The sequence below is a fragment of the Taeniopygia guttata genome, chromosome 6, assembly GCF_048771995.1.
Source record: "Taeniopygia guttata chromosome 6, bTaeGut7.mat, whole genome shotgun sequence".
Classification (NCBI taxonomy): domain Eukaryota; kingdom Metazoa; phylum Chordata; class Aves; order Passeriformes; family Estrildidae; genus Taeniopygia; species Taeniopygia guttata.
The window spans coordinates 27,275,982-27,302,418 of NC_133031.1; the positions used below are offsets into that span (position 1 = coordinate 27,275,982).

A 26,437-nucleotide genomic window follows, 5' to 3' on the forward strand; every position below is an offset into this window, starting at 1 on the left:
TTTATTTGGCCCCCAGCGCAGGCGGCCCCTCAGGGCGGCCCCGACAGCGCCCCCTAGAGGCGCGCACCGCCGCTCGCTCCGCTCGCCTCAACTTGCCTTTGGCGCCCAATCCGCCCCTCGGCGGGAGAAACCACTTCTCCCAGCTCTCCGGGGGGATCCCTGCACCCGGGAGGCAGGGTGACCTGCCTTCCCCGCTACGCAGCGCCCTCCAAAAGGTCACCGAGGCACTTTAGAATATTGGAAAAGGAAATTCCCGCTGCTTCACGTGGTGTCGCTTCTTCGGCGGTACAGGAGAGCATTCTCTGCTCCGCAGTTCTCCCTCCAAGTGGCGCTGGATGGTTCGCGCCAGGACGGGACGGGGAGGGTCCGCCGCCATTTTGTTTGCGTGAGGGGTGAGCGGGTCCTGTGCGGGGAGCGGGGGGCGGCTGAGGGGGCGGGAAGCGGCGGCGGAGACCCGCGGTCAAGCCGAGCGCTCGGACCGGAAAGAGACGGCGAGGGCGGACTGAACGACAGCCTGGCGGGCCTCCCCCATCCTCGGCAAATATGTACATCAAGCAGGTGAGCCGGGGATTCGCGCCGCCCGCACTGTGCGGTGCGGCCTGTGCCTGGCCTAGGGGGTTGGCCCATCCCGCCCCGGGGCTGGGGGCTCGGCACCTTCACATCTGCCCGGGCCGAAGCAGGTGGCCCGCAGGCTTGCGGCGGGCTCGGAGGCCTTTGCTTCGATCTTTTCTGTCCCGAGGGTCGGATCGAGGTCCAGGCTAAGGGAGGCGCCCCCGGCCCGTCCACGGGTCATGTCCTACCGCCGGCTGGGCAGGCGGCGCTTTCTCTCCTCTGCTCCCCTTTCATTCATTGCAGGTGTGAAGAGACGCTAGGGTCTCTTTCATGGACCCGAGACTTGTCCGCCAGCCCCGGTGTCCCGGCCGCTCGTACCCAAACAAAGGGCTCTGCTCGGCTGTCAGCAGCATCTTTCAGCTGTTCACGTTGTGGGGTCTCTGCTTTGGGGTGCTGTCTCAGGCTCCCGGGCATGAACCATTTACGATTCACCCTTGCCAAACGATCTATGGCTGGTGCTCAGTTAAAAGGATCCTGGTATACACCTTTTTGTATACACCTTTTTAAAAGAGTTTTTGAGGTCATCATTATATTACTTCTGCAGTTTCCCTGCAGCCAGTTTAGCAGCAGATTTTTATTACTGCTCTCGTATTATTGCATATGTGTGTTCATACAAAGCCTACCAGGATTCTCATTTCCTGGTGGACTCAAAATTGACCTGTTTCTCACACCCTGCAGGTGCTTTTCTTAAGAAGAATACTTTATTAGCTTTGAAATGCCTGTTCTTCATAGATACTAGGTTTTCATCTACTGTTTGGCTGACTGGGCAGTGTTTCAAACACCTTTTGATTGTACTTTTGTAAATCACTCTTGATTAATCGTCATAGGTGGGCACATTCCTTTAAAGACTTTGAATAAGAGTTTTTGTTCTCCACATTTGCATTACTGAAAAGCAAGCAGTAGTGGAGATCTATAGAGTAAGTAAGTCTAAATTAGCTCAGAATAGGAGAAACGTTTCATTTTGACAAAAACAACAAGAAGGAAATTTGGGTGGCCAATAACCACTACTGTTATAGGGGCTATAGAACAACGTGTAGCACTGTGTGGATGTGAGAACAACAAGAATGAGAATTAATTTGATTCCATCAGTATCCCCTGTTTTGTTGTTTTCCAGAAATTGTTCCTGGAGTTTGAACATTAAAAATGTTTAAGTCTTAATCTGAGTCGATACAAGGCAATAAAGAAGTCATGAGGTTTCAGAATATGTAGGATGGATGAAGTGATAAACCATCTAGAGAAAAGCTTTGGGGAGAAGATGATGGTATTCAGAGCCTGCCTGTATCACACTCCCGTGGTGCCCGGTGTGTGGCTGCTGAAAGTTTGTGCTTCTATAGCAATATTCCAGAAATAGTAATTGATTGGGTTTGTCATTTTGTAGAGGCTCCCAGGTTCTTACGAGAATAAATGCATTGTTCCAATTCAAATGATCTTTATATATTATGTGAAAAAATGAAAAGTAGTAGAGACCAACTTTTTGGCCCATTTTTTAATTTCTCCCCTTCCCCTTGAAATCTAGTGAGTTTGGAAGCAGCACTGTCTCAAAATTTCTCAAAATGTTTGGATTTTTAAAAATATTTTTATTGTTAAATATGTTAAATCAAAATGAATGAACATAGTTGCTGTGGCCTAGGGTCAGTGGCAAGATCTGATTAAGATATTCTGTTCCTGCTTTTCCTCTGAAAGCTGCTGGCACAGAGCTTGCTGCTAAAGTCTCCATCTGGCAGACGAGGGAGGCTGGTTTTTTAGGGGAGGTCGGGTGTTTGTGTTCACAGCCACAGTACCTGGGTAGTCTTCAGTCCATACATTGTCTTAAACTTGCTGTCTGTAGTTTGGTGCATTAAGTTCTGAAATCTTTGATTGCTTCCAGTGCAGTGGATCTGAATACAGTGCAGGTAGTTAAAGAAAACGGTGTCTGGCCTAAGGAGAGGCAGCACAGACAGTTGCAGTTCAGAAGAGGTTTAAGGTGGGCAGAGTATTGAAGGAAGCTGCAGTGGAAGGCTGTTCCTTTTCCAGAATAGCTTCTGCTTCGGTATGATGTTTGATAGTCAAGGATTAGTAATTTGCTTCCTACCTGTATTCTTAGCTTTGCATTCCAGTAATGAAATAATTTTGCAAAGAGAATTTGACCAGAAAGCCACAGTGCCTGGGAAGAGAAGGGCTCTTGAGTTCTGACTAAAAGTTAGTTAATGTCTTAAAGTGGTATTTCATTTTGGTTTTTATAAATTCCAGTGTTTGATTTGCTGTCTGACATGGCATTTTCATTCAATATTAGTGAGATGGTTTTAATCCATTAGTACAAACAGGTGATAAGAGGAGTTTTACAAAACAATACTTTAGTGGCCTGTCACATAATGGGAGAAAGACTGAAGCTTAAACTTGACATGAATAAATATTGGCATTTTTTTTCTCACAGTCTTTTGTCCAGCACTTTTTGTGGGCAGGATTTTTTCCCCCACTGTTTGTTTAATGCTGACAGAATATGACAGAATATGAATGCAGTGCTGAGGGTAGTTGTTTCTTGAGGTGCTGGAGTGAAAATGTAGTAGAGGCTTTTGTGGTAGTGAGGAAAGGCTTGCTTAAATGTTTGCAGTACTACTTCTAGGCTTTTTGCTGAGGTTGAATAAAAAGTATTATGCTCATTTTCTGGAGTATGAGCTACTTTAATACTTGAAGAGAGAAGGAACAATGTGTTCAGAGAAATAGAAAATGGTGATGGCACCATAGACCTTACAAACAAAAAATCTAAGTAATTTCATATCTTAAGCTTCAGCACTAATAATATTGAGAAGTATCTTGCAAGCTGTTTTTGTGTCTTCTTAAGAAGTGATTTTTAGTGTATTGTAGGTGTCCTAGTAAAACACTGTCACTGTTTTAACTGTATCCTGTTTCTGTTGGGGAAGAGCTGGGCAAAGAACACAGCTATTAATTGGTTACTATAGTCCTGTTTCAAGTGCTGCTGAAAAATCTGCAGATGTCAAACTTTCAGGTGGCTGCTGCCTTCCTGGTGTTGTACTGAGCAGAGCAAAGCTGCTGTGCTTTCACCACAGCTTTGATGTATGGAACAGGTTGCTTGGTGCTGGAAGGTGGATTAGTTTTGTTGCTATGCAGAGCTGAAGTTTTAGGTTATTGTAACTCTGTACCTTGTGTGTTGCTAGGCCTGGCAAACCTCAAAATGCTGCTGGAATTAAAGAGTTGAAGTTTGATGTGCTGCTTTCAGATGACTGTTTGCTGCATAGCTCTTGAAGTTATGTGTGTACGATTTTGTCTCTTTAGGCTGTGAATTGGAGCCAAGACCAGCTTGCTTTTTTATGTTTCCCTTTAGATTGCATAGGAAAATAAGACTATTGCATGTGCAATAGGCAGTCTAGTACAGTTTTTGCAGCCTGCAATGGCACCGCTTGGAGAATTCACCAATAAAATTCTCATGCTGTAAATAGATTGCATTATAAAAATTAAAAATAAATGCTTGTTATACTCAGTTTTCTGTATATGCTACTTTAGGGAAATAGATCTTTTTTTTCTAGTTTGTTACAAAAAAACCTCTTGGAACTCTCTTGCTTGCCCTGCTTTGGCCTGCACAAGTGCTAGCATCTCTTGCTAGGGGAGAAATCTGTCCCTGAATCGATGCTTAGGTGGGGGGCAAGTTTGATGTAAGTTTCTGATCTTGAGCTGTAAAGTTGAGTGTGTGCAAGAAGGGTAGGCAAATTATAATTGATACAAATATTCTGTCAAACCTTGTAGTAGAAAAACTGTTCAAGAACAGAAAGAACTTTGTTAAAATAACTCCCTCTTCTCACCAGGTAATCATTCAGGGCTTTCGAAGCTACAGGGACCAAACCATTGTGGACCCATTCAGCTCTAAACACAATGTCATTGGTAAGTTCTTATACTTGCCTTTTATCACTAGTTAAAATTGCACTTTTATTTCAGATTATATTCATGTTAATGTCCTTTATAGTTTTTAATATTCTGGTTACATTTGATGATTATATTGTCTGTTTTGGAAACTTCTGTATGTAATGTACTACAGGGTGTGTTCCACTTAGAGCAAACGACTATTAACGTTCAGTTTTGCTGGGGCAAGAGCTGAGTCTTCAGAAACTGAGTGAGGTTCATAAACTCCTTCCTCGGCGCACATCTACGTATCAGCCAGACCTCCTTTAAAGGTTGTCCTTGCAGAAACAGCAGCAGAGCATTTGTATGGGATTCTTGTTTTTTTGTCTGTGCAAGTGTCATTATTTTTATAAATAAGCATAGTTTTTCTTCCAGTTTTAAAGGAATTAATTTCTGGGCTGTAGATTGTCAAAAAGTGTAAGTTTTGAAGTGCAGTTTCATGAATAATTTCTATTTTAATAGCATATTGTTGTCTACCATTCTCACACCTCTTCTATTTCTGCCTATGGAAGCCTGGCCATGCTTTTTTTGTTTGCATTTATTTTAGTGATTGTGCAGCGACTTTTGAGACTGCTGACCCAACAGCAAACAGTCAATTTTGGACATAAAATCTTAGTAGCCAGGATTTAAGTCTGGCACTAGGAAAAAACAATGCATATGACATTAATAGATTCTTGCTTAGAAGTGTTATTTCTGCAGGAGCTAAAACTTTATCCAGATATTAATGTTTTTAAAATACACTAAAAAATCTCTTTTCACTGTGAGTTTTTTGCTTTTTTAAAAGACTTCATAGTAATCTCAAGTGATTTTTGGAATGAGCTGAGTCTGGCTGCTGTGTAGGCAGGCAGAGATGAAAAGCCTGGGATTTTGATTGCTGCTGGAAGACAAGTGGATTTGAAACTGATACAGTAGGTGCTGATCTTAAAGAGAAGACCCTGCACCTTGCTGAAACACTGTGGTATGAGCACTGAGATTATATTGGTGTAGTGCTGTGTTCTTACACCTTTATTTTTCTATACAGAAGTAGTATTTATTCCAGTCTTTTATGATTAACAAGTGGAGTATTAAGAAGTTAATGTGCTACATGAAGTTCATACAGTCAATCTGAATCTACAGGCAAGTGGTTTCCTCCAAGTAGATAAATGTTCTGGAGCCAGGAGAATTTGACTTAGGTCAAATTTGAACAGGTTTGCTGTTCTTATCCATCATATTATCAGTATAAGAACCAAAAAGATGGCAATAAATAGGATTGGTTTAACTATTATTCTCATTGTGGAATTGTTTTTGAGTTTGTAAGTCAAGGTATTGTGTCTGAGTGGGCAAAGGGCTACCGTCCCGTACTCAAGTGATCCAAGTTTATCTCATTCTCTGGAGATTTCATTTGGCTGTGTTATATTTGGGTTCTGATCTTGAATAGTTTTGTGTGGCATTTAAGGTACATTGCACTGTTAACCTATTGTCAGCTGTAACTTAGGTCATACTTTGTGTTTTAATTTTCAGTGGGACGAAATGGATCTGGAAAAAGCAACTTTTTTTATGGTAAGCATGGATTTCTTGTTAGCCAAGAGATGCTGAAGATACCAGGTTTCTTTGCTTGATTTTGCTAGAACTTGGTTTAACAAATGATCCTCCTCAATAAGGAGTGGCAGATTGGAAATTGCTTGACAGTGATGAAAGGCAGATCTCGATGCACTTGTTTAATATTTAGTCCAGGTTTTCCCCTAGAATTCAGCTTCTCTTACTAAGGACCTTCTAAGACTTTCAGCTGGCAAAAGTATTTACAGGAGGAAACTTGATTCTAAAAGTTGCCCTCCATGCAAGATTATTATAATATTTGCAGTTGTTTTAGACATCTTTAGTGGCTAATTTCTACTAAATAGCAGTTTGGCACAGCTTAGATATTCTTTTAATATAAGGTTTTGAGGGAGATTTTGTGGGGTGGGAGTATTAACCGAGGAACAAAGATGCTAATTAAATGAGGTGTTAATAGGCTTTGTGACAATTGTGTTTATAAATTATCTAATGCTAAGTATTTTAGCAATATTTTTAGCTTATCCTGTGTGCTGTGTATATGTAGAAGGAAACTCATGAATTCCTAATTGTTCAGCCTTGTTAATGATTATACAGTGAACCAGTAATGTGGCAACAATGACTTCTTCAGATAAATCCTGCTGTACAGCAGGTTGAGTGATAAAGATCCAGCAGACTAAGGTTTTTAATGAAGAAATATTGTAAGATTTTAGCAACAGCTTGATTGTATTATACAACAATAAACCAGTGTGTTTTGAGTTAATGAAACTGCTGGATATCTCCCTGAAGGAAAGAATAAGTTTTCTGTTTCTTTACTATTTTATTACAGCAATTCAGTTTGTCCTCAGTGACGAGTTTAGTCATCTTCGCCCAGAGCAGAGACTGGCTTTGTTGCACGTAAGTGAATGTGTATAGCAGCAAAACTAAAGAATAAACTAATACATTTGAATGGTACAACAAAAATGTTAAATTGCTGGGCTGTGGATATTTTAAGCCAATTATTTTGAAAGTAACTTTCTTTGTTTCAGTTGGCAAAAAGGAAGTTATTACACAGTAGTACGTTATGTTGATAATGCACACCAGTGGATGTGTAGCCAAGATTATCAGAAATAAAAATGTGTGCTGGATCTTATGTAGATGCTCTTGCATCTCAAGTCCTTGAAAGGAAAGGGGAGCTGGGGTCATCAGGGAAAAGAGGAGAAGAATGAGTTCAAAATCTTTTCTATGATGGCAGCTGTCTAACCAGAACATCTCTTCTCTTAGGAAGGCACAGGTCCTCGTGTTATTTCGGCATTTGTGGAGATTATATTTGACAATTCTGACAACAGGTTACCGGTAAGTTCAGTGAACTGCTTTGGACATATAAATATGTTATTTCAGACTCAAGTGATCTCAGTCTTGTGGAAGGCTTCAGGACAGTACCTGCTTTTGAGTAGTTTCTGGAAAAAAGGGTCATAAATCTTCTGGTGTTAGTTACAGCTGCTTGCAGTAGGTATGTGTATTTACTGGGTTTTGTTTTCTTAAGATTGATAAAGAGGAAGTCTCACTTCGCAGAGTCATTGGAGCCAAGAAGGACCAATATTTCTTAGACAAGAAAATGGTGACGTAGGTACTTCTTTTCCTTATCTGAATGAGAACAGTAGTATTTCTGTAAAATTCTATAGGCAAACCCAACAGTTGCATCCCAAGCATGAAATAATTTATTCCTGTTGTGTAATACAGAGTGACAGTAGTTTGACAGCTGGAACATTAGTCCTGGTGCAATAGATAGCAGACGTTGAATTTGCAGTTTAATCCATCCATTGATGTGGTGTTTAACTGCTTGCATAGTATTTCTTTCAGGGTTTTTGTGAAATAGAAGGGTTACCACACTCTCAGTGGTTTTATATCCTTCCTTGTGATATGTTTGCCTATATTTCCCTCCTCTGTGCTTCAAGGTGCTTATATCTTAATCTCTTCCAATTCTATAGTATTTTAGATATTTTCCATTTTTATTCTCTCATTTCATTTTAGGATTAACCATTTTCAAATAAAGAAGGTTGTTCAAACAGAGCATGCATTGCACACAGTGATTATATTATGTGGTGTATAGTTGTGATACTTTACTGCATTTTTATAGCTCTCACTTTTACTGTAAGTTTTTAATGGATTCATAATAACATTTCAGGAAAAATGATGTCATGAATCTTCTTGAAAGTGCTGGATTTTCTCGCAGTAATCCCTACTATATAGTCAAACAAGGAAAGGTAAGATTCTTTTTCACAAAGTAGAAGAATCACTGTCAAGGGTATCATATTTCCTGGATACCAAACTTAGTTCAGTTATTTCAGAAGTTAATCAAAACCTAAATTTACCTCAGTTTGAAATAGTTCTTGTATGTAGATGCTTCTTTAGCAGATATTATTATTTTAGTAGTTCATGTTGATTTTTAAAAAAATCATGTCTGTAAATAGATATTTAGCAGAGGGTTTTTAACATGGTGATCTTTACAATCAGTGTTTTTTTTTCCATATACTTAAATACAAAGCAAACTTGATTCCTGTGAAATAGTTCAGTGTAAATTCAAGAATTCAAAGATTTCTGGGCCTATAGATGAGGCAGCAAGGTAATGGTAGAGAATTTTAAGAGGCTGAAATCCTGTTAATGGAGAATGAATGGAAAGTGCAGAAGTACTAAAAGTGAACGCACATCAGGAAAAGGGCTCAGGCATGGGCTGTCTTAACTGGTCTTCAAGACTCAAGCAGCTTTCTAGAGCTTTCAAAGAACACCCACATCTGCACACAAAGCACAGACTACTTGTAGTGGCTCACAGGATGGATCATGAAGGAGACTGGGAACTGTCACCTCCAAAGGTTACTGGAAGTCATACTTGAAGAGGAATGCGAGAGAAGACTTGATGTCAGGAATGCTAACCCATAGTACAGTCTGCCAGATGTTTATCAGGATACATTTTCCTATACAGCTGAATGTGTGTGTTTGAAAGAAACAGCTTGAGCTGGAAAGTTGCTAGTAGTGGGGATTGTGCACACTACTTAACAGCCAAAATACACATACTGGTTTTAATATAAGACAAATTAGAAACAGCTACCTTGTTAGAAAAGCGTGCAGCCACTGAAATTATATTGAAAGGAAGTGGGTTTTATACTGGGTGTAATTGTATGACTGATTTGATGTCATATTAATGAGTGTTTCAAGATGTGAATTATTCTAAGATTTATAACCCCTCCATTTTAGTGTGGTTTTATGGAGACATTTAAACTATTTGATTTAGCACCAGGACTTAAAAGCCCAACCTTGTTTCTCTAAACATAGTGGTGGTTTATGTTTTCTTCAGTGTACATAGTACTTGTTTTAGCAGCAAGTGGCAGCATTCAAAAAGCAGCAAATTTCATTGCAAGAAGAATACTTTCTCTCCTGAAGTAATTGTCTCAAAAAGAAAGCAATGGTGATGTGTGCTATGTATCTGAATCTTCCTGCCAAAACCTCAGGCAAGCAGGCAGAGCAAAAGAGTGCAATCTTTGCTCTGCTGTGGTTAGCCATACATCCAGAGCCCGTTACTGAAATCATAAATCTTGAATTTTCAGATCAACCAGATGGCCACAGCTCCTGACTCTCAAAGACTGAAGTTACTAAGAGAAGTAGCTGGTACCAGAGTGTATGATGAACGTAAAGAGGAGAGTATTTCACTAATGAAAGAAACAGGTAAAATGTTAAGAAATTATTGCTTTATGCCACAGTAATTCAATTAACTCTTAAGACTTCAGGCTTCTTCAGTAAAGCTAGATAGGTGTTATTTGTGGTATGTTAAACAATGTCATATTTCTCCCTTGAATTTCCAGTATGTCAGAAGGTTTAATATGTTACTTTCTTTATGCTTTTAGTAATAAAACCTTTTAGCTAAGCTAATACAAATAAATTTACTGTTCAAAACATGTGAGTGATGTCAGCTGGTAGTGATCCAGAAATCAGGATACCTACTGCTGTGTAAACACTAAAGTGCATATTGTACAGTCTGTATTAAGTGTGAGCCAAGAGGGTACATGCTTATGTTGCCTTACATAACAAGTATCAACAGTTCTGCTGTTGGGATTTTTTTTTGGAGAACTTCTGGACATGGGGTGTTTTTACATTTCAAGTATGTTGACAAATTGTGAATCACTGGAATATGTTTAATGGCTGTAAAGATGGGGGATTATATTACATTGTTTAACTGAATTTCAATTGTGTCATGTTTTCCAAAGAGGGCAAGCGAGAGAAAATCAATGAGTTGTTGAAATACATTGAGGAGCGACTGCATACTCTAGAAGAGGAGAAAGAAGAGCTGGCACAGTACCAGAAATGGGATAAAATGAGGAGAGCGTTAGAATACACCATTTATAATCAGGAACTTAATGAAACCCGAGCTAAGCTTGATGAGGTAAAATATCTTGGCTAGTACAAAATACAATGAGCTGTTAGTTTGTTTTTGCTACCATCTCCTTGTGATCCTTGATAGAATCCTGACAGTGTTAAGGAGACTTTCCTGTTCAGCCATCCAGGAGCGCTACTCTGGCAGTCAGAACTACACCACCTGAGCTAGGACAGAAACACCTTCCCAGCGCAGGTGCCTTGCTTGACTCCCTGCACCACACTCGCAGACAGACTGGGTTTCCCATAGCAGAGTCTCAGATATCTCGATCCTTAAAATAATTTAATCTTGATGCAATAACTAAATAACGAAGGGGGGTCCCCAGCAAAGGAAACTGTCTTTTTATCCCATCAGAGTAGAAGTGTGCGGCTTCTGCTGTGTCTCTGAGTGCCACAGGTTCCTGTGCCCTTTGTTTTGCAAAAGGACACTAGTTCTGTTGCCCGTGGCTTCCACCATGGAGAAATTAATTTGCAGCTATCTGCAGCTGCACACTGAACTACCTGCGCTGTATGTACTCCTCAGCATCACTGTTCTTCACTAAATAAACTATTTTCTTTCTGGAACCACTACTAAAGCAGCATCTGGCTACTTAAGTTATTTGTGATATTTCCATACAGCTTTCTGCTAAACGAGAGACAAGTGGAGAAAAATCGAGGCAGCTGAGAGATGCACAGCAAGATGCTAGAGATAAAATGGAGGTAAAAATACTTTGAAAAGGGCTCTCCAGAGGTGTGTTTTGCTTTGTGGTTTTGGGGATTTTTTAGAGGAGGTAGGGAGGGAGAGGATGAGGGCTGGTGATGTCTATATTAAATTTAGTCGCATGATTTCATCCTGTTCATAGACTTGGGGTTTCTCACACATCTAGTGTATTGTGATCTACAGAATAACAGTCTTGTGAGTTTTGATAAATAGTGACAACTTCATTCAGTGTTTAAGATACTGCATACCTACATTTGCATAGGAAATAGAACGGCAAGTTCGAGAACTGAAGACAAAGATTTCTGCAATGAAAGAAGAGAAAGAGCAACTCAGTGCTGAAAGACAGGAGCAGATTAAACAGAGGACTAAATTAGAGCTGAAGGCTAAAGATCTGCAGGATGAATTAGCTGGCAATAGTGAGCAAAGGGTACGTAACACCAGTGAAGTCTTAAAATGTCATTGGCATAAGGAAGTGTTCATGTACACTGAAGTTTTTGTTTTAGACTGGAGCCTGTCACTATTTTGTGAGGTTTGTTAAATACTAACTTTAAATACTGCTTTGTTTGACTTTCAGAAAAGACTGCTAAAAGAGAGGCAAAAACTTCTTGAGAAAATCGAGGAGAAGCAGAAAGAATTGGCTGAAACAGAGCCAAAATTTAACAGCGTGAAAGAAAAAGAAGAGAGGGGAATTGCTAGGTCTGTGGCATTCTATGCAAATTTTGTCAGTGCTATCCATCTGCAGTTAACTACTTGGAGATGGTCTGTAAAAAAACCTGCTTTATGTTGGGGTGGGAGCAGTATTTGACAAAATGATTTTCTAAGCTTAACCACTTCTTGTGGATGATTTTATTTTCTTTACTTGATCCTTTTCTTTTTGTTACTGGTCTGGTGCTCGAATTTGAGGGCGTGGTATGACACTTCTTGAAAATTCCAACAGTAACTCTCAATACTTGCTCTTAATAAATTCAAGATTTCTTTATAATACAGCATGTCTTTCCCTTCTCACAACAGACTTGCACAGGCTACACAAGAAAGAACAGATCTTTATGCAAAGCAAGGTCGAGGGAGCCAGTTTACTTCCAAAGAGGAAAGGGATAAGTGGATAAAGAAAGAACTGAAGTCTTTAGATCAAGCCATCAATGACAAGAAGCGGCAGATTGCAGCTATACACAAGGACTTAGAGGATACAGAGGCAAACAAGGAGAAAAACTTGGAACAGTACAGTGTAAGTTTGCAGCTTATATTCTCAGTCTTTTTGAGAGAAGGGTTAAATACTCAGTCTTGGACAGTCAGACTTCAATACCTATTTATAAGGAAGATGTGACTTTCTGGTTGGATGTGATCTTTGAAAAATGCTTATTGAAAACATCTACAGATAAATTTTAAACTCCTTTAGCATTGCACTATCTTCACTCTATACGTTGGCTTTGCCTTCTGGTACTTTCCGCGGTGTGTTTATCCTGAGTTATCAGTAATAGGCTTCTATCTGCCTTGCTCTTGTCTATGTTGAATATAGCAATGTCACAGAAAACAATTTGTTACGTTCCTATAGAGGTCTGTGTTGGTTGTTTCCACTTCTCTCATTTTCCCCAAGCAACAGGGTCTTTTTGACTATGAAGCAGGCACTACACCCTTGTACCATGCTTGCAGCGAGTTAGAAGACACATCCCTAGGCATATTAGAAGATTGATCTGTTACCTGCGTAACTTAGATTTTAATTTCCATTCAGAAACAGCTCTTACAGTGCAAGTACAGTAAAATAATCCAAAGATAGCATTCCTGCTAGGAGCTGCAGCTGTGAAAACCCTGCTTTTATACTGAGAGAGCATACAGTGCCAATGCTGATGGTCTTCTTGGTCTTTGTGTAATATACCTACTGAAATTAAGAGTCAATCTGACACTGTGCGGGAGTGTAGGTGTAGAAAGATTATTATGTTCTGCTAAAATACTGCTTGATTGGGACCACATTAGCAAAGTTGTGATTCTCTGAGTTGGTCAATGAGGAAAATAGCATTTTCCACTGGCTGACTGTAATTGTACTGTAGTGCTCAGTGGTAATTCTGTAGAATTGAAGGGCTTAAATTTGTTGTGGATTTTGATTCCTTTCTATAAACATGTCTTGGTTTCCTTTTCCTCCCCAAGGAAGGTTGATTTATGCTTAGGTGAAAAGTTGTATAGCTTTTTGTTGTTCAAAGAGAAGGCATCTTGGGTGAATGTGATTGAGAGTTTGCAAGGTTAGTTTGGAATGAACTGGCTATGTTTTTAGAACAGTTACTCCTCCTTGTACACATGTAAATACATAAACACTATTGAGTGCTTGCCCTAAACTGCTTTTGAAAATGGCAGGTGTTAAATGAGCAAAGGGGGATGTCTGTGCATTGGCTTAAACAGCACACTGTTGACAGCAGCTGTCTTGAAAGTCTAGCACTGCTGGAGAGCAGGCTAAGGCTTTTGACTAATAGCAGGTTGACATGGTACACAAGATTAGTTGTACTTATCACAAATGTCATTTCAGAGCATGATTACACAGAAGTTATATGTATGTTAGTTACTGTTTTGTTTCCTGATCTTGCTGTGACTTACAGGGATCCATTTCACTTCAATGCCCAGAGGCGCTGTTCAACTCAGTGCCTGCCTTGCCATCTGTGTGGCACCTACATCTTGTTACTGCTTCTTTACAAAGCTGTCTTTATTCTTAGTGCCTTTGCAGTTTGTTGTAAACTGGTTAAAATGTTTGTAGGAATTTTCTGAATTTCTAATAGTTCAGATTTTAATAAAACAAAGATTTTATTTTTTTTTTTAACATAGAGAGCTGTGGTTTCATGCTGTTCTTTTCTTTGTGTTAGAAACTGGACCAGGATCTTAATGAAGTGAAGGCTCGTGTTGAAGAATTGGACAGAAAATACTATGAAGTGAAAAATAAAAAGGATGAGCTACAGAGTGAAAGAAAGTTAGTAATTAATTGAACTATGTCTCAATCTCACTTAATGTGAAGGACCCCAACTGTGTAGTTGTTAACATGGCATGTAGGTATGTTTTTTAAATATGGCCATGTATGAACTTCTGCACTTTGACTTCCCATTAGATTAGCAGTCTTTAAGAAAACAGTAATAAAACTTTCAGATTGCCATTCATACTTACAAAATTTTATTGGTTTTGTTCTGTAGTTATTTATGGAGAGAAGAGAATGCAGAACAACAAGCTCTTGCTGCAAAGAGGGAGGATCTAGAAAAGAAACAGCAGCTTCTCAGAGCAGCAACAGGAAAGGTAAGATAACCTCACTCTTGATAATTCCTTGCGGAATCTCATTCTTAAAGGACAAGTCAGTTTTATCTGAAAGATATGATAGGTTTTTTTTGAATTATGATCTTTCTGTCACAATTAAGATGAACAAATTATAAGCTGGGCTGAATTTTTTGAATATTTTTTGCTCTAGAATGACTTGAAAATGAGTTTTCTAAGCTCAAGGTAGTTGATGTGAGGAGACTAGGCGGTAAAGGAATATTTTTATAATTTCCTCTGATATCTTTTTGATTAAAAAAACTGCAAACAATACCGAAAATTGGTGGTCTCTTATTTACGTATCTTCTGTTAGAGCTGTAGATTAGTTAACAGAAATTTGGAAAAAAAGAAGATTACACCTGTCACAAAGTTAAAGCTAGAATGAATATTATGCCCACGCATTTTAACTGCAATACAGTAATTAGCTGTATTTTTACAGGCCATTCTGAATGGTATAGACAGCATAAACAAAGTTTTGGAGCATTTCCGTCGAAAAGGCATAAACCAGCATGTTCTGAATGGCTATCATGGAATTGTGATGAATAACTTTGAATGTGAACCAGCATTCTACACCTGTGTTGAAGTCACTGCAGGGAACAGGTAATTATGTGCTGTTTAGTGCAGTGTCACAATTTAGTTGTTGTTGCAAGCTTCTACTGAAATTTTATTCTTTTGAACTTGATGTCTTGCCTTTTTTTTTTGTCAGAGTGCCTTCTATATAGCATGATCAAACTGCTATTTTTTTGTGAAAGAATTAAGAATAAGTCTGCCTAAATAATAATCCTAGCTGCTCCTGACATTGTCTAAAAAAACCTAAAACAAAACCAGAGAGGAAAAAAAAAAAGAGAAAAAACCGAAAAAGGGCCCAGACCCACACTCCTGACACTTGCCAGGGGGATTGGTGGTGAGACTGAATTATACTGAATAAAACGGACAGCATCTTCCAGTGTGGAGAATTCTGCAGTAAGCAAAGCTGATATTTCAATAATAGTAAGAATTATTTCACTTGTACTAGAAAATTTCATGGTTGAGAATGGTCTCTAAACTGTCGAAAACTGCTGTCTAAATGTTACCTGAAAAGATGTTGAGTGTTAATGAGTCTGTGTAAGATGTTTTCTTGAAGAAGTAAAGGCCTCCTGGGTGATCCACCACTTGATGCAGCATGTACTACTTTAAATTAATTTAAATCGTCTTTTTGTCTGATCAGTCCCTGTTCCAACTCATGAGTAGTCATAAACGTTCTTGTTCTAATGACGTGCAGATAATGCATAAGAGCAGGAAAGAGGACAGAGGTGACGTGATCTTGCAAAATGTCACATAGAAATGTTGATGCTACTATGATTGGAAGTGCAGTGTCAGTGTGAACAAGGGTGTCTCTTCCAAGCACTTCACAGTTCTCCCTGAATCCTCTGCCCCATAGTTTGGAAAACGCTGTAACAAGGAAAAACCACTTATTTCAGTCCCTCTGGTGCCAGTCCTCATAGTGCACAGGGAGATGGGTTTCTCTGTCTCTGTGTGTGGTGTGTGGAGGCAGCAGAGGCAAACTCAGAGATCTATGCAGAGAGGGGGGGCTGAATGTTGTGTGATGGGAATGCAGGACAGAGGTGTGGCCACAGTGGCACTGTACACCTATGCTGCTGCTCGTGGCTGGACAGTGGATTGTAAAGTTGTTGGCTAATCCTATTTTAACCAAAGTGAAGAGTGTATCCACTTGCTTTTTCTAAGGTATGGAATTGGAAATGCAGTGCAGCTTTATAGTGATGTGTTATGTAATGCTATCTGCATGAATACTGTCTGTATACAAATACATTTGTCCTTTTAGCATAGTAAAATTTTGCCTACTTGTTTGGCTTGTTAAACAGGTTGTTTTATCACATTGTGGATTCTGATGAGGTCAGTACAAAGATCCTAATGGAATTTAACAAAATGAACCTTCCTGGAGAAGTTACTTTCCTGCCTCTGAACAAGCTGGATGTTAGAGATACTGCTTATCCTGAGACTAATGTGAGTTAGAATTACTTTTGAACCTATCTGTGCTTCATAACTTCAAAGCCTCATATTTTGAACTGTTTACATTGCTTATTGTTCACCACTTGCTTTTCTGTTTGTAGTAGTAAAATACTATTTCTAATGTATACTTCTGAACATAAAAAAATTATGTTAGAGAAAAACATTTTTCGACAAGGTATCTGCTCTTTATTAACTGCACTTTACAAGTGAAAAGGCAATACTAATAAGTAGAGTTTTATTGTAACCTGATATTCAAGAATTACTTTAATTGCTGAGCTGTAGTTCTCTCACTTCAGGATGCTATTCCTATGATCAGTAAACTGAGATACAATCCAAGATTTGATAAAGCTTTCAAACATGTTTTTGGGAAGACTTTAATTTGTCGTAGCATGGAAGTGTCTACCCAGCTGGCCAGAGCTTTCACAATGGATTGTATCACTCTGGAAGGTAAATACTGCAATTTTTTATAATTTATTTTTTGCAAAAATAGAATTCCTGGGAACATGGGGCTCATTAAATGTGGTCTGTTTAGTGTTGTTGTAATAAGATTATTAAAAATAATAGTATACTTGACTGAGATGTATGTACAAGGTTGCACTTGGTTAAGTACAGTGCTTAAAAATACAGGATTTCTTTATAAGGTATGGAATTGTCTTATGATCTACATTTTAGTAGCAATGCATTTCCATCCTGAGAATTAAAAAGCAGATTAGGTTTGCATTCATCCAATTTTTTAATCCAGTTTAACAGGCATTTGTTTTCCTGGAGTGTTTATGGTATTTTCCCCAAGCTCAAACCAGTGTTTAGGGTGTGAATGAATGACCTTAATTCCTTATAAAGGCAATGTGAATTCTTCTGTGCCACAAAAATATTTCCATCTTATGTTCTCTGAAGTAATCTATATCTTTTGTTAATTGCCTGTATTAAAGTGGGCAGATTCCCTGCAGGCTTATTGTTGTCTCTTTGTATCTTAACGTCAATCTGAAAAAATTCCTAAGGGTGTCTGAGGAAGAAATTACTAATTTTTCAGTATTGGCATACTCTATAAGCCACAGATGCTGCTAATTACTTCATCTCTTTATTTCCTCATAGAAGACATGAGATTTTTTTAAAACTGGTAGTGCTAGGCATTTGCATTTTTCCCTTAAATATTTTTTTTCCTTCAAGCTACATGGTTTCAGAAGTTAATTAAAAACAAAGATAAGCCAATGCTTAAAGGAGATAATAGCAGTCTGTGATGATCTGGAGAAAGGAAATAGCACTTAAATTGAATACAGAAATAAACATTTCCCTAATTAGTGTAAACATACATGATTGCTGAGACATTCAGTGCTTTTGTAGCTTAATTGAAATGTTCTGGTTAACCTGCTAAGTTGCACTGTAGAAACTGCTGGACTTTATGGCAAGAATGTAGTGTGCATTTTACGTCTCATTCTGTTCTGCCCTCAGGTGATCAAGTCAGCCACCGAGGTGCTTTGACTGGAGGTTATTATGACACCAGGAAGTCTCGGCTTGAATTGCAAAAAGATGTTAGAAAAGCAGAAGAGGAACTTGGTGAACTCGAAGCAAAGCTTAATGAAAACTTACGTAGGAACATTGAAAATATCCTTTTGTTAATGGGGAAAGTTGTATGATGACAGAGCTTTTCTTTTGTGGTTACAGTAATAGATGGAAAACGGGAGAATGACTTGTTACGTATTATCTGTGTTTTGACTGTCTTGTGAGCAGCCTGGTTCTCTGTGTTACTGTATTTGATATTGATCTATAAAGCTTAGAGGTGAGGTTAAACCCTAGATTATGAGGCTTTCTATTCCTTTTAGAGTCTGTTGTAATAACTGCCATAACCAGATATTCTTGTTATCTGTGTTAATCTTCACTGCTTCTTCTGACTCAGGCTATATTTTTAGTACTTGTGTCCTGAATTGATGTTACATAGTCCACTTATGCTGTGGAGGGGAGATGGGAGACCATTGTGTTGTAATAAGCTCTGAGTTGCCTGACAGTTTGGTCTTTCCAGTCTCTTTGCACTGTGTCCTTTTGAGATCTAGTATCTGCAATTCAAGGGTAAGGGAGGTTTATACATTTTTCTTATACATCACCCAGGTCATTCTGTCCTTCAAACTGAAGTCCTTTGCATTTTGACTTGCATCAGTGCGTTAGAGACATCTGTTCTGTATTTTGTACAATCTGAGCTTTTCTTGCATGTTCAAATGTATCCATGTGTTCTTCTGAATGTCATGTTGTAAAATAAGCAAGGAAATCTTCATTTAGCTTAGTTCCTGATATTGGTAAGTTACTTGATAAGTGGATAAGCTGCTCAAGTTATTTTTGTTGATGATTCTTGATTTTTCCTCTACAAGTGATCATTATGGTTTGGTGGAATTTTGATTTGTTTCCTATTTTGATGAAAGATTATTATGTCAGATAGAAAAATATTGAAGGTACTAGTAGGAATAAAAATATTTTTAAAACAAGGACAGAATTTTCCTTAGCCCACAGTACGGATTAATAATGAGATTGACCAGCTAATGAACCAAATGCAGCAAATTGAAACACAGCAGAGAAAGTTCAAAGCCTCACGAGACAGTATTTTGTCAGAGATGAAAATGCTGAAGGAGAAGAGGCAGCAGTCTGAAAAGACATTTATGCCTAAGGTTGGTATGGGGATATGGAAAACTGTTACTTGGTTTATTTTCATTGTTTCATTAATGTTACTGATAAATTTGCATTCCCTTCTGGTTAACATCATAATATGAAATATGAAGAGATAACTAGAGATATGTCACTAGATAACTAGAGGCATCTAGAGACATGTTGATATGAACAGGTGAAATTCATACAAATCTAGAGATTGCTTTGAGGTGTGATTCTGTCTATCTGTCCCACAGCAACGTAGCTTGCAGAGCCTGGAGGCAAGTTTACATGCCATGGAGTCAACTAGAGAATCGTTAAAAGCAGAACTGGGGACAGATTTGTTGTCTCAGCTCAGTCTTGAAGATCAGAAACGTGTGGATGCTCTTAATGATGAAATTCGACAACTGCAGCAAGTAAGGAAATGAAAATATCTTGCCATTAAATGTGGTACCTTTCTTAGCAATAAATTTTTGTCCTTTTCTATGAAGAGTCACTTATGAATATAGTGTTAGTAAATTAGTGCTTCATCATTAGTAGGTAGGTGTGTTTAAGGTTCTCTCATTTGCAAAGGGTATTTACAAGTTTTTCTCAAATACTAGGTGAATTTTTCTAGTTGATTGTGTGAGAATTAAGGCTATTTGTGTTGGAATCATAGCAATTTTCTTGCTCTTGCTATTGACTTTCCAACAATAAATACAAATAGATATCATCTGAAGGGAGGATGCACAGTATGAAAAAGGAAAATTTCTATAAGTGCATGGTAGGTAAGACAAAACTAAGTTTTTGATTGACACACATGTTGCTGGAAAAATACTGCTTCTTAATATACACTCTAAAGCATTTCTGGGTTTAAGAATTGGGTTCAGATACAAATAAAGATTAATAAACTCACTGGTCTGTACAGCTGACTTTTACACTAGACACCTTTTAATGTTGTTTTTTTTTTTTTTTTTTCTGTCAGTTAAAAGTAGAGGAACAGTCCAGAGAATGGTGGGATTTTAACACACAGAAGGGTGTAAAGAGGGGTTTTTTGTTGTTCTTGTATTAATTTTTTTTCTTTAACAAGTTAAAAGTAGTCCTAGTCAGGTAAGGCAACTAATACACTTCTCTACTTTCTTCAGGAAAACAGACAGCTTTTGAATGAGAGGATTAAATTAGAAGGCATTATCACAAGAGTTGAAACATACCTCAATGAAAATCTGAGAAAACGCTTGGACCAAGTGGAACAAGTAAGGATTTTCTTTTAGATGTACTTTTGCAGTCTGGGGTTTGGTTTATTTCTAAAGCTAACACATGTAAGTAATGAATACTTATTTGTTACACTGCATTGTCTGTGGTGGGGTTTGCTCCCCTGTGTATAAACTGAGTTAAGCATTCATTTGAATTTCAGCAAGTTTTTGCCAAAAGCTACTGTGAATACACTGCATGTGTATCACTAGGACTATCATAATGACAGATTTGTTTGAAAATCTAACTATTCTCTTAGAACATCACAAAAATACTGAATAGTATATTATGTAATAGTTATATGTAGGGTAGCAGAAGATAGCTTGTTTGTCTGGCTTGTGTTCTCATTTATGCTGAATCTACGGGCATTTATTTATCCCATAGGAGCTGAATGAGCTTCGAGAAACAGAAGGTGGCACAGTTCTTACTGCCACAACATCAGAACTTGAGGCTATCAACAAACGAGTGAAGGATACACTGGCACGGTCAGATGGTTGGTAACATCATGTTTGGAAAGAAAACTCTCCAGGGTTTTGAAAGTTCACACATACCATATTTGATTTAGAAATAGATGTATTGATTTATAAATAGATAATGTAATTAATTTGTGTTGGTGGTAATGGGCTTTTGGCTTGAGGGTGTGGTACTTGTAAGGCAACTGTCCTGCAAGCAAGATCTTGTATAATTGTTCCTGAATTTTGTCTAACCCATTTAAAACTCAGCTGCTGTCAAATAGGCTATCACATCTGATTGGCTTCAAACTTCCTTTACTTCTCTTTCTAGACTTGAACACTATGACATGGGGAAGAAAAGAGGGATTTTCAGCCTTATGCCTGAACTTTAACATTCTGTTCCTTGATAGATCTTCTTTAGTCTATCTTTGTTTCATAAATACTTTATTGGACGAATGCTGATCTTATAGAGGTGTGTAAAACTTACAGCTTTGGGTTTTCTACTCTTGCTCACTATTGCAGATCTCGATAACTCTATTGACAAAACAGAAGCAGGAATTAAAGAACTTCAGAAGAGCATGGAACGCTGGAAGAACATGGAAAAGGAGCATATGGATGCTATTAACCATGATACAAAAGAACTTGAAAAAATGACCAACAGGCAAGGCATGCTCCTCAAGAAGAAAGAGGAGTGCATGAAGAAAATACGAGAGTTGGGTTCACTTCCACAGGAGGCTTTTGAAAAGTATCAGACTTTAAGTTTAAAGCAGGTAAATAGTGTGCTTGGTTTCATGTTTTACGACCTGAAACATTAGTGTCACCTGCATCTCGCGTGTCAGATGTGGCTAGAATTGCAAGCCACTTTGATGTGTTAATGTTTTTCATTTACAGTTATTCCGCAAGCTGGAGCAGTGCAATACTGAACTGAAGAAATACAGTCATGTTAATAAAAAAGCTTTAGATCAGTTTGTGAATTTCTCAGAGCAGAAGGAAAAATTGATAAAAAGACAAGAGGAACTGGACAGGGGCTACAAATCCATCATGGAACTGATGAATGTCCTTGAGCTCAGGAAATATGAGGCTATTCAGCTGACTTTCAAACAGGTAATAAAATTGGAAAAATTGTAAAGACACTGGTGCTGAAATCAATCAAGTTGTCCCATGGTGTAGCAGCAATGTGAGAAGAAGATACTAAATAAATCTGTACTTAGAGAAGGTTGTGTCATGTAACTTGAGGCTTGTGGGATTTTTAAATACTGAAAAGTAAATAAGGCTACCATTTTCAACATGTGCCCATCTCCAATACAATTCTAGCTTTGCTTTAAACTTCTAAATACTTCCTGTCAAGTAAGATCTTGTATACTATTTATGACCCTTGCTGGGAACTGGCAAAAAATGACACCACATCTCCAGGTTTAGTGAAAGTAATTCTAATGTTAACAAAGAATCTTAACTGCAAAATGTGTGAATTGTTCTCTTTAAAGGTTTTTTGCTTAACTGAAAGTTACTAAGTAAATCTTATTTTTGCTACAGTCTGTGTTTTAATTGTACCATTTTCTTGAAAAAAATTGTGGAAATTCTCATACTATAAAAACAATTGTTTTGGCTCTTGTTTTAAGCCAAGCTTTGTACAGCATACATTTCTCACTTCTGCCTAAGAACATGGATCTCTTCTTTACAGCAGATACTTTTTGTGTTTGTGCAAAAACACTTTTCTACATTTGATTTCACTCTATAAAAATGAGTAGATTTATTGATCGTTTCTTTTTCAGGTGTCAAAAAATTTCAGTGAAGTATTCCAAAAGTTAGTACCTGGTGGTAAGGCCACACTGGTGATGAAGAAAGGAGATGTGGAGGGCAGTCAGTCCCAGGATGAAGGTGAAGGCAGTACTGAGAGCGAAAGGGGATCTGGATCTCAGAGCAGTGTTCCATCTGTAGATCAGTTCACTGGAGTTGGCATAAGGGTAAAGAAAAATATTGGTTTTAATCCTTTGAATGTTTGTTTAGGCTGTCTTTTAACTGTATTTTTAAAAGGCAGCATTTAGTTGATCCTGTTTGTTTAATAGCAAGTGATGCTGTGGTTTAGTGTTTTGAAATCATCTTGCTGTTGCATTGTTTTCTTAGGTATCGTTCACAGGGAAGCAGGGGGAAATGAGAGAAATGCAGCAACTTTCAGGTGGACAGAAATCTTTAGTGGCCCTGGCCCTAATATTTGCCATCCAGAAATGTGATCCAGCTCCATTTTACTTGTTTGATGAAATTGACCAAGCCTTGGATGCCCAGCATAGAAAAGCTGTGTCAGGTACTTGTCTACCTTTTATAATCTTCATTGTGGTTGAAGGTAATAGTTTGTCTTCTCATCTCTGATGTTTAAGAATAAAGCTTTTGATCATAAAAACACATTTTTGAGAAGCCCAGTGTGTGTTTGGAGACGTTTTCATGAACTTGGTTTTATGTAGAAGCTGTTTTCTGTTACTGCATCTAAAGGGTCTCCTTACTGCACTTTAGTGTGTTAAAAAACAGTCCTGTTTTGAAGTCTAGTTTCATTTTAAAAATTAATAGACAAGTGCTTAATCTGTTTTTCATTATAGAAGTTTAATACCATACTGGGTTTGCTGAGTGGCTGGACTTGTCAGAGTTCATACTGGAATTAATGAGAATACTTGTATATATTATCTGGGAAATAAAACTGGTATAGATACTTTCTTGATTTGTGAGGTTTGCTTCATTAACCAAAACCTCATTTTTAATAAGGCAAAGAGTTTGCTATTCTTGTCTGTCTCATTTTATTGAAAATACTACATTAATAAGGATTTTTTGTGTTCTTTTTTAGATATGATTATGGAACTGGCTGAACATGCTCAGTTTATTACAACAACTTTTAGGCCAGAACTGCTTGAGTCAGCTGACAAGTTCTATGGTGTAAAATTCAGAAACAAAGTAAGTAGTATGATAGGCTTCCCAGTAAACACCATAATTAACATAAGTTGTGCATCTGAGACTTAGCAAGAGTTCAGAGTGAATCAGACTCACTTCAGCTGATAAATTTCTATTTATGACACAGTCTTCTATAAAAAGTTCTCTCATTCTTGAAAGAGAATTTAAATACCTGCAGATGTCCCGTGTCACATTATTTAAAAGGATTATAAATTGATCATAGACCTGTTGCTGAGTCCTGGAGCCTTCAGAAATGTCTGTCTTATTCTGCAGGAGGTACTGTAATAACTGAATGCTTCTTTGTTCCACCAGGTCAGTCATATTGATGTGATCACAGCAGAAATGGCCAAAGACTTTGTAGAAGATGACACCACACATGGTTAAAGGAACTTGTAATTACTGCTTATTTGGAAGATGTGTATAGTGCTATGTTTATGCCAGGGACCTGTACATTTAAAAGATTAATTATTTAGTCCTTGTTTAAAATAGTTTTTGAACACACATTTTAACCAAGACCTCAGAAGGCTTAGTTTCAAATGAGCTTGAGTATCCATTTTGTCTCTGTTGCTGTATTTTATAAGATAATTGTTATTGTTACCTTTATACAATACCTGTAGTTTGGAAATTTTATTCTCTTCCTTCAAATCTTTTGTAAAGTGTTTGTTGCTGTTTTAAAGCTTTTCAGAAAGTGCTAGCTATTTCTTCTTAAGTATAGTTTTGTCATTTATATTGCCTCACATGTTTTTTTTTTTTTTTAATGGCTTCAATTAAAATGGTTGGTTTTATGGCTGTAACTTGTATATATTAAGTTTTTGGGTTGTATTGTCTTTCTGAAGAGGACTCCACTGAGATGGAGTAAACACTTCGGTCATAGTGAAGTGGCATATTTCAGAATATGAGACAAAGCAATTCTCCCAAGCAACTCTTTTTTTTTTTTTTTTTTTCCCTATTCTGCACATTGCCAGTGCCAGAAAAAACTGCCCCAGATCTGTGCTTGTCCAAATCCATAGTGTTCTGGTTATTTGAAATGAAAAAAGTATCAAAGAATTCTGCAAAGTCTGAAAAGACCCTAGAACTGTGTCAAGACAAATCACAGCCCCTTCTTTTCCTGCACATTGTCCTCTGTAACAACTCCTCCAATTACATCCCATACAGCCCCCAGACCAGCATAACTTGAGCCAAGTGACAAAAAGTGAAATCTTTTCCTGCTGTCTATAGTTTTGGCAAAGGGATATTGAATAGTTTGATGTGTTCTCCTGGAACACTTAAAAATTTACCACAAACTATGAATTTTGTAGGTAGCAAAGCAGTTGTAAAAAGAGACTCCATTCATGTTAAAATAGTACACTTATTAAAACAATAACATTAAAGAATAGCGTACATGACTTTGAGTAGTACAGTGAGAAACAGTGAATTTGTATGTTGCATTTATTCTGTGTAGGGCACGTTCAACAAAGCAGAAGAATAAAGCTCTCTGATAGGTTTTGATCTGCACACACTCTTGGTCCCCACTGAGAACTTCAGGAAGTGCAGGAAAGGAGAGCATGAACTGATGGCTGGGCCCAGGAGTGCTTATCCTTGCATCACAAGGTAGGCTGAGAGAAGCTGATATGGAGCAACTTCCCCAGGTAGTGATGGAAATTACTACCTGCAGTAAGTCTTAAGCCAGGAGGAGGATGTTGTGACATAAAGCTTTCTATAGTTCCAGGGACTCAGTAGCTGCAGAGAGGACTCAGTGAAGAGAGAAGTACAAAATGTGAAAATGCCCCAAATGACCCCAAAATTTCTAGCATGGAAAGAGACGATATTTGAGAATCCTGAAGAATCTGAAATTTGTCCTCTTCATACAGAGCTCTGAATATTGGGGTTAAGGGGGCTGCTGCAGACCCGAGTGTTCCTGAATTACTCACAGGTGAATCCAGTGAGTTCAGAGAAGGATCCAAAGAATGTAGCCACAAGTTAACACCTCAGGTTACTGATTCGGTGTCACTTGGTCCAGTGTGTGTAAGAAGGACACAGTTGAGGTGTCTAATCCATGACCACTGGATTTATAACTTGCTGTTGTAGTAGCAGACTCTACTCTCAGCTAGCTCATTAGGCTTGCTAGTGCTAGGGGTATCGTCACAACAGTTGTTGGTTTGAATTTTGGAAGAGAAAAATACACATGCCATGAAGCTAATTACTGTGCTTATTAAAAAGTGTCTTAATCCATCTAAGACTGATCATGAATTTTATCCCATAATCTCATTAAAGTGGAAGTAGAGCAAGGGGTTTTGTTTTGGTGATGTTGGGTTTTATTCTTCAATGCTCAGTGTAGAGAAGCCTAAGCTGAGTAACTTGAACAACTTCATCTGTGTTTGGAGATCTCTGGGTTGGGTGGAGCATTAAGTTGAGTTAACAAGCACAGTAGGCAAATGGGTAACCGGCAATCCAGTGCAAACAACTGAACACTATGTTGGTAACAGCACAAAGGAAGAATAGGCCTTTAGCTATCATTCAGTTTCTCATCTGTTAAAGAATAAGGTTTGAACTACTTGCACAAAATTTGGGAGATTTATCAAGATTTTCAGAATCCCTCTTCAAGGTAAGTTTGGAGGGGGGTGGTTTCTTTGTTTAATTACTGCTAAACTTCAATCTGTCCTTGAAAAAAGTATTTTTTAGAGAGGCTGCTTTCTAAGTTGCCACTTTGTTGCCCTGTGACCATACACCTTCCCACATGCTCCTTAAAGCTGTGATGCCTCTGTTGTGTAGC

General features: G+C 38.2%; 1 protein-coding gene across 1 annotated transcript; it reads left to right on the forward strand.

Annotated features, from left to right (window-relative positions):
• Window positions 1–339: 339 nt before the first annotated feature.
• Window positions 340–24,479, forward strand: SMC3 (structural maintenance of chromosomes 3). Its single transcript, XM_002197740.7, has 29 exons — window positions 340–558; window positions 4,413–4,488; window positions 6,007–6,045; window positions 6,866–6,933; window positions 7,300–7,371; window positions 7,562–7,641; window positions 8,204–8,282; window positions 9,621–9,738; window positions 10,278–10,453; window positions 11,062–11,142; window positions 11,406–11,570; window positions 11,718–11,839; window positions 12,155–12,368; window positions 13,990–14,093; window positions 14,311–14,410; window positions 14,865–15,025; window positions 16,288–16,429; window positions 16,732–16,882; window positions 17,885–18,037; window positions 18,938–19,089; window positions 19,324–19,482; window positions 20,191–20,298; window positions 20,681–20,789; window positions 21,271–21,518; window positions 21,640–21,852; window positions 22,521–22,712; window positions 22,873–23,050; window positions 23,582–23,688; window positions 23,998–24,479. Exons 1-29 carry the CDS (start codon window positions 544–546, stop codon window positions 24,067–24,069), a joined length of 3,654 nt encoding a protein of 1,217 aa, XP_002197776.1. The 5' UTR covers window positions 340–543; the 3' UTR covers window positions 24,070–24,479.
• The last annotated feature ends 1,958 nt before the right edge of the window (window positions 24,480–26,437 follow it).